This window comes from Perna viridis, chromosome 9 (assembly GCF_037379345.1).
Source record: "Perna viridis isolate PV_CMFRI_1.1 ecotype Kerala chromosome 9, ASM3737934v1, whole genome shotgun sequence".
Taxonomy (NCBI): Eukaryota; Metazoa; Mollusca; class Bivalvia; order Mytilida; family Mytilidae; genus Perna; species Perna viridis.
The window spans coordinates 8,381,704-8,390,912 of NC_142453.1; the positions used below are offsets into that span (position 1 = coordinate 8,381,704).

At 34.1% G+C, this 9,209-nt stretch overlaps 1 protein-coding gene across 1 annotated transcript; it reads right to left on the bottom strand.

Annotated features, from left to right (window-relative positions):
• Positions 1-6,369: 6,369 nt before the first annotated feature.
• LOC148606555 (uncharacterized) lies at positions 6,370-8,894 on the bottom strand. The gene is made up of 4 exons (XM_088545299.1): positions 8,759-8,894; positions 8,102-8,410; positions 7,575-7,625; positions 6,370-6,505 (listed from the first exon to the last, which is right to left on the bottom strand). The coding sequence occupies exons 2-3, from the start codon at positions 8,385-8,387 to the stop codon at positions 7,576-7,578; spliced, it is 336 nt and encodes a 111-aa protein (XP_088401425.1). The 5' UTR covers positions 8,388-8,410; positions 8,759-8,894; the 3' UTR covers positions 6,370-6,505; position 7,575.
• Between the last annotated feature and the right edge of the window lie 315 nt (positions 8,895-9,209).

Genomic DNA, 9,209 nt, shown 5'->3' on the forward strand with positions numbered 1-9,209 from the left:
TTCAGAATTTCTTATTTGTTTGCCTTGGCCTTGTTTTTGTTGTTTGTAATATGCCTTACCACTGCCTATGCAAAGAGTGTTCTAACTACAAGAATACAGAAATTAGAAAGGGAGCACTTTGTTCAAGGATTTTTTAGGGTGTTTACAAATCAATTTTTGAGGGAAGATTGATGTAAATTTTTTTTGAGGATATGATATTTTAAAATTAAGGTTTATGCAAAATAACAGTATTCTTTTCCAGGTCTTCTCCCATTCGAGTCTTTGTCTACTATGTCCAGTGCTCATGTGATGAGCATACAACTATTAAAAAACCAGTCTGTCAGCAACATTCAACCTGATTGGTCGAAAGGAAAATGAGTAACATGGACTATCACACCAGATTCAATGTGATTGGTCCAAATAATCCATCAAGGTTCAATATGATTGGTCCAAATAATTTCACAAAGTTCAATTTGATTTTTCTAAATAATCAAATAATTAGGTTGACCTTAACATTGATTGGGTAAATTTCCAAAAAATAAAATAGACTGCAGAAAAAATAATTTTGAATTGGTTGGACTCCATACGATATGCTGGTGTAATGTGCAATATATTATTTTTAACTTTATATTCATGTTGTGTATTTTGTATGTTATGTAGTATCATGATGTAGCATTATTTTTTGTGTTTTTTTTTCTTTGTTTTTATGCAGAAAATAATCTGATATTTTTGTTTGTAGAATGTGTTTTAACTCTTTTGTTTGTAATTGTAAAAATATAAAAGATAATGCATACTTTTTCATAGGCTGTCCAGGCAGTTCCTATAATATGGGTGGCATATGATAATTTTATCATATACTTATAGAAAATAACTATCATTTCTTACTGAATAATAAAGCAAGTTTTAGGGCCAACAATTTGATATTTTTCAAGATTGTTTAAGCGGGCTGATATCAAAATGTTATTACATGCTTCAGAATGATATCACATGGCTTTCCTTAAGTGATATTACGCCCCCTCCCGTAAACACTCGACAATTATCGTATTTGTTTACAATATGGCGTCTAACGAAGAAGCAGACAAACAGCTGGGTATGATGGCAATAGAGATTGTCAGTACCATGGAATATATAGAGTCTATGAAGAATATTAATAGAAAACCTAAAACTGAGTGGTATGAAAGTGCTATTGCGTTGGCTGGAAGAACATTCAGAACGACAAATTGAAGAAATTCCAGTTCCAGAACTGGATAAAATATTTGCCTGGTTCTACATGAAAGTTTCATTAATAGCCTTATTTTGCACTCCTGTTGTGAAGCATATGATAAAAAGAACATCACATAACATTTTTGATATCACATGTATTATTAGCCCTTGGTTGATATTGGCCTTTGAACCTATGGCTGTTGGGCCTATATCAAACCTTGGGCTAATAATACATGGGATATCAAAAATGTCATGTGATAATCTGATATTATCCCTCTGATATTTTGTTCCAATGTAATGTTTACATCGAAGATGTGTCAGATACAAATTTTTTTAATGGACAATAGATTGCTCAGAAAATAATTCTAAAGTTCCCTCAGAAGCAACCAAATTTTGGACAAAATAAAAGAGTTTTCTCCCTTTTTCAATAAATTCCAATGCTTACTATGTAATTTATTTTTATTTAACTGTTGCAGTTTATCAAAAAGCAACATTCAACTTTGAGAAAGGATGCATTTGTGGTATAAAATGGATGAATATTGTTTGGAAAACAAGAATTGTCATGTGCCACCCACTGCCTAGTTTTTGCATGGACACCCTCTTAATTGCATTTGGATTTCATTTTTTTGGCCTTATAGCCTTCTTGAAAAGAAAATACTGTTTTGTCGTTAATTAAGTAACTGTTTATAACAGAAGGAGTCTTGATATCACTAATTTACTAACATTTAAGTGTCAGTCCCTGTAAGAATCAGGCAGTAGGTGAAACATGGTATGAAAAAATTCATTACATTGTATTTTGATAGTATAATTTGATTATTTGCACAATCAGAATTATTGAAAACAGACAAGATTTTCCATATCATGCTGGACCATTGAGTTACAATTTCATTGAAATGCACTGAAAATGAATATTCAAGGGCTGATAACTCTGTCAAAAACCTCATTTTCTAACATTTAATTGAACAATTTTTGTGCAAAGCCAGTGATACAGAGATCAAACAATGGTCTTTTCAAATAAAGAAAGTATCTTTGAATGAAACTACATTGTCAGATCGGTGGGGTTTTGACATGCATGTTTCTTCAGATTTTTCACATTTTGCCTGATTCTTACCAGCACTTACACTTAATAACAAAATTATAAGTACATATATTATTATAGGGTTTTATATAACATTGTTACATGAGGAGTATAAATGTATGCAGAAGAATCTGTTTGAATTTATGAATTTAAAATTAATTTTGATTAAGATAAATAGAACTTTAATGGCAATGTCAAGGGGTGGCTCCAAAATGTTTTTCCGAGGCAATAATTGGCTCATTTTCTGGAAGTTGTGCAAAAAATTTTCCTACAAATTGAAAGGGGTTTCCAAATCAATGAATTACCCACTGTTAATGTCATATCTTTAGATGATACAATTACTTGCCAAGAAACATGGAAGTTTTTATTTTCAATTTTTAATAGTTTTGATATGCCTGACTTTTTGACTTGCATATTATCAAGAAAAGGGGAGTGCCTGTCTTTTGACAGGCATTATATGGTAAACTGCTTTTATTTCCATGCATGGGTTGTATAGCTAATTAGTTTTTGAAAATTGATTTGTTCAATAACAATGAATGATGATGCCTTGTTTTTTTAATTGTTTTCTGATTTTATAAGGAAATTCAGAAAAAAAATGGATACTTGTTCAGGTCAACAAATTTATATAAGAAGGCTCTGATCCAGAATTTTTTTTTGAAAGGGGTAGGGGGAGGGGATGTTTTCCAGGCTATAATTTGCTCATTTCCATTTTTGCCCAATTTGTTAAGTAAAGTTGACAAAATTTCTAACAAGATAAAGGAGGGGGCTTTCCCTAGAAACCTCCTCTAGATATGCCACTGAGCAAATCACTAATTGGTTGTCAGTGGCAGATCCAGAGGGGGGGGGGGGGTCGTAGGGGTATGACACCCCCTTTTTATTTGAAAATTTGTCATTCTGATGTGTAAAATTGAACAAAAATGGAAAGTAATGTCTCAACACCCTCTCATTACTTAGGACCTTTGGCCGGCACCCCTCCTTTTCAAAATGTCTAGATCTGGCCTTGGGTGTCTTTTTTAAGTTACTTTAACTTGTATGACAAGATTTAATTTTTATGTAATGAAGGTTGAAAGTTCATGCTACAGGATAGGCGGTTTAGCTATGATGTAAAAGGTATCCCAATATGTTCTCAAGCACTTAAAAAGTGCAATTTTGTTAAAAGAAGTGAAGTTGAATTTTGCTTATTCTGTGGATTGCCTTTGTGTATGCTAGTGGACCTGTAATGGTTCAAAGCATAATTCTGTTAGTTGAAAAATTAAAAAAGAAACATAAAAATTGTGTTTTGTGTGTGTGTGTGCGTGCCAACCCGTGTTCATGGATGTATTTACCGTTACATTTGATAATGTTTGGTCAGTTTAAAACCGTTCTGTCATGTTTGTTGTATACCAGATAGTTTCTTGAAGATAACTGAACCATAGCCTCCCACCCTGTTTGAAAAAAATTCTTTATCTAACCCTGATTAAGGAAAACGGCTTCACAATTAACATTTTCCCCTGATTACATACATATGGAGCTTTAACCCTTTACATGGAGGCATCCACGGTTTATTATGTTTAATTGACATTTTGTCTGTGTCTCGGTCAGAATATCGATCTGACCACTTGCTTCCAGGACGCTTACCCTACCGGTGCACTTGGTCCATGCTCCGATTTTTAGCTCAACTAGCCGAAGGTCACGTGAGCTATTGTCATCACTTAGCGTCCGTTGTCGTCCGTCGTCCTTGTTAACAATTTTTCAAAACTCTTATCCTCTGACAGTACTCGACCAATTGGAACCAAACTTGGTATGAATGTTCCTTGGGGTATCCTGCATAGAATTGATGTGGGTTTTTTTAATCCATCGAAAACAATGCCGCCGTTACTAAATAGAACATAGGGGTCAGACAGTTTTTCACATATATCTCAAAAACATAGTGGTTTAGCCAAATCTTTCAATTGCTGAAATGACCCTTATTATAAGACCTTCAAAATTCTTTAGGGGTCAAAGTTGTCAGGTCACTCCTTGTAAGAGTTAGTGCCCTTGAAAATGAAAAATTGCGTTTTTTTTTTACAGTTTTCTTGACACTTTCAATCACTAAAATGATCCTTATCATGAGTCCTACCAATTTCTCCTTAAGTCAAATTTTTGGACAACTCCTTGTTAAATTTATTGCCCTTGAGAGACCAACTTTATCCAGGTGAGCGATTCAGGCACCTGGGGCCTCTTGTTTAATGTAGTCCGAGTTGCTCATTTACTTTTGTTATTTGTATTAATTTGAATATTTTATGATCCTGGTTGTGTGTGTCTGTTTTCGATGTCTGGTCTTTGTCCCAGGATTACATTCTTTGGATTTTCGCAAGAATCTTGGTTCCCTTAATTACTCTTCCATCAAAACATGAGTTTACACATTATAAATTCTTTTCTTAAGGGAAGTTATTCTTTTGACATTTTTTTTTATTTGTTATTAAGAGATGGAGAAGAGTTCATCTATCGGGTATTTTGTGTCCAATTTACTGCTTAATAGAAGATAATAATGTCACGGCTATGACAAGGTCAAAGTTCAAAATGATTCTAAAGGTTTTTGACACTGAAAATTTTGTAAACTTAAGCTGTTGGAAATGTACGTCTTTCGGGCATAATCAATATTTTAGGTAACATTGCTGTAATAAACTTTTCTTCTGATCGCATGCATATAGCTGTTTAAATATATGTTCGGAGAACTTGGAAGATTGCATGTCACAATATCCTAAAAAGAAATTCAAATTAAATAATCGGTAGATTGATTCCTAAATTTAAAAAGTGAATGATTAAAGGACCAAGGAAATTTGGACTAGCAACTTTGGTTTATTCACCGTCAGTTGATTAGTCCGATAATTTTACGAAAATTAATCGAAATGTACTAAATAGCAGGGGCATACTTGAAAAGGGGGGGGGGGTCGAGAAATAGGGGGTTTAAGGCTATTTATTACTGTATTTGCTTGATATCCTCTTTGATAACACATTGTCACATTTGGAGTAGCTATTTTTCAACAAAAAGTTGGCATTCTAGTGGGCATGGACTGTGCTCCATTCCTAGCCAAATTGTTTTATATCCACACGAGACTGAATTTCTTCAGAATCTTGTAAAGAATAAAGATTTAAAAGATGCTAAATCTTTCAACTTTACATACACATATATTGCTGATGTATTGTTCATCAACAATCCTTTTTGTTTGGAAAATGATTGTGAATATATTCGCCAGAACTCAAGATAAGGAGACTACAGAAAAAGCTTGTTCTGCATCTTTTTTTTTTGGGTTGGGAGGAGGGTCATATCTCAAATTTAACAACAGTGGTCATCTCAGCAATAAATGTTATGACAAAAGAGACGACTTTTATTTTAATATCAAATTTTCCTGACCTGTGCAGTAATATGCCTTCATCCTGTGCATACGGTGTTTATATTTCACAATTGATTCGTTATGCTTGAGCACTAACTACTATGATTTCCTTGAAAAATTTGCGTAATAGTATCCTGAATCAGGGGTATGATGATATGTGTCTTAAAAGATAAGAACACGTTCTTTTTTTAGATGTCAGTCCTTGGTTGAAAAATAATCAGTTTCTTTCAAAATAATGAGTAATGATTGTTTTTATTTTGTTCTTTGTGCTGAATTACCGATGATTTACCGATTATGATAATACATGCAAATGCTGTTTAATCGCCACTGGTATATACACGCCGCAATGGAAGAGGGAGGTTTGGCGCGGTGTAAAACCTGGATTGAACCCACCATTTCGTTTGAAATGCCTGTACCAAGTCAAGACCATTGCCGGACCATCTGCTCCGGTGGCGTTATATCTATTTTGCCAGATTTATTTTGGACTTGACTTGAATATGAATTGTATAAGTGGTCGGTAATCCGTATCTTTCCATTGACCTGACAGAAAAAAAGTTATACATTGGGTACGCCTCTGGACTCCGTATCTGCCATTGACCTGACAGAAAAAAGTTCTACATTGGGTACGCCTCTGGACTCCGTATCTGCCATTCACCTGACCGTAAGAGTCCCACATTGGGTACGCCTCTGAACTCCGTATCTGCCATTGACCTGACAGTAAGAGTCACACATTTGGGAATGAAGCGAAGAACGTTTCAGTTGTTGCAATGTTTTAATATCAACATTTATATTATATGTACAATTTGGTCCCTGAGGTTGATGGTATGTGCTTTCTGAGGTGCGAGGACGTGTAGCGAGTCCTCATTGTTCAGATATTCAGTAGTTCCATCTGAAGAAAAAAAAATCAAAGTACATTGTATACCAAGAAAAAAAGAAAATGAATTATTGATAGATAACCAAGTTTTATCGATTTCGATATTGTCTATAGACACACTCGGATTAGAATTATTGTTAACCAGGAACATTATATCATACATGTACATTCCTTGCTTTAACTAATCAAAATTTAACAGCTCCGAGTTTCGTTAGCCCAGTAGCATTCAAACAATAATGATACAACGCCATACATATAATTGCAGTAATCGGAGAGTCAAAGAAGTTCAGCATTGCTTTTAAATACACAATATGTAAACTGTAAGAACCAGGCAATGAATGGCAGATAATATAATTTGGTCTTTTTTGCTTAAACTGTATTCGATGCACCTACAAAACAACCGAAAAGTTATCTTAATTGATCCTAAAGCATCTGTGACGTAGATTTTTTTTAAAAATGATTGTACAAATATTTTTGCCATTTTCCATTGTATTTCAACTAAATATTACATACCGATGTCTTACAGAGGCAAACTTTACAGACCCTTTGATGGTTATTTTTTGAGGTTATGATGTATAAATTCTATGGTAATGCACACAATATCTACGTTTTTTTTCTTCATGTGCCACACATTATACATTTTGCCTCATTCTTTGACAAATAAGTACTGAAATAGCAGACAGCACTAGTTTTCACGTGACTATCCAATATACATATCTTCGAAGGGGAAACATTCCATTTTTCCCACCCCCTTTCGTTTGTAAATATTTTGAATTATGAAACTATTAATGTTATGATGAGTAAATAATTCTATTCATTTGTTTTAACCTTTACTATTATATATCTTCGTTTATAAACAACATACACAAATTCAATACCCATTACTCACACGCATATAACCCCCCATCCCCCCCCCCAAAATGCAATAACCTCACAATAAGGTAAAGTTGAATGATTTTACGTGACGCTCTCCGATTATCAAACTTTTGAATTGAATAATATCCAAGAAGTTCGAAAGGCCAATGAAAGAGGAAACAACGTCTGCCGTTGCATAAAGCATGGGTCTGTAACACACAAAACTTACCTTATTTTCCGATGAGGTTCAACAGTAACGGTAAGATAATAGCAATGAAAACTGTAAACAAAATGATGTTAGTTTTAATTTCCAATATAAATCCCTAAGGGTTGTTACAACGAACATGTATTTTTGTCAGTGGTAATTATATACGATCAATCATTACTGTGAAAATATCATTGTTCGTGGGAAATCAATTTTCGTGGTCACCAGAAGTCACATGCATACATGTACGATGTTATCTAGATCGATTTTTTTGTCTTGCAAGACAATAAATATATAGACATCTGTTTCATTTATTAAATGCATTTTATGTATGGATATCAATAAAATTATACAAGAAAAGTACAATTTGGTAGAAATAATTCGAAGTTAAGGTATATTTCAACAGGAAAAAATTACGAAAATGACAGCTACTGCAGCTTTAAAGGATCGATCGAAAGGAAATAAACAATGGCAATTCAAGTTCGTAGATGATATTGCTTTAAATGGTGCAGCACATTTATCAGCATACAGTTATAGGTAGCTAAACTTACGTATAAAACTAATGAGGCCACCAAATGCACCACCAAAACCGCCATTGTTTACAGCACCGCCTTGACGAATTATAGTAGCTGGGATCACCCGAGCTCCACCACCCCGACCTGTCCTCACTGCAACGGGTACGGGGTACCGGTAAGGAATGACCACAGTTCCGCCTCCTCCGCCCCAATGACCACCATATCCACCGCCATGACCGCCGCCATATCCACCACTATACCCACCAGCATTAGCACCCACAATGCAAACGACCACTATGGCGGCGCAAATATACAGTTTCATATCTTACTGTCTTGCGGTTTTCTCTGCAATGTTAAAATTTCATACGGTAATAAATTTAGTAGTTCAACTCCAAGTTGGAACAGAAGTTTCAGGAACATAAAAAGTGGTTTCATTATTATTTATTCACATATGATTGTGTGCATATCTTACTATTTAGGGAAAAATAAATAGAATTAACAAATCATTAAAATATCTGTCAATATTTGAGTACTCTAAGGCGTTAAAATGATTGGTTCAACGATTCTCCTTTTTCTGAAAACATGGAAACAAGTTTCTAGATAAAAACATAAATTGAAAATTAATCTATTGTATCTGAAAGTTATTAACAACGTAGAAAACAAATCCATACAAAAATCCAAGTGAAAACTTACTGCTGCTGGTATGCCAATTAGGACGTTTATCTACGCCGCAATAGAGACCGCAATTAGCCTTTGACATGAGTACTAAAAAAAAACGTCCTCAGTTTAAATATACAGAACATCGTTTTGAATAGCCAATCACATTTTGAGTTGAAAATGAATAGCGGAGACATCCAGTGATCATGTCCTTTTCGATCACGAACTTGTTAACATAAAACATCTATTTCTAAATTAAGATATTACATGATTCGTTAGGAAGAAGTACAAAATGTATACATACCAGGACGTCTTGGAAGTAAGTATATAAATGCCTTTAGCAAGAATATAAAAAAGAATCTTAACCTTTCTCTAGCCTTGACCATTTGATATCATAAAAAACCACTTCTTGTTATTTACGTAGTTCTTATTTCTAAACATACTGACGTTTTAACAGTTCTTGACTTCTGAAGACCACAAGACATGA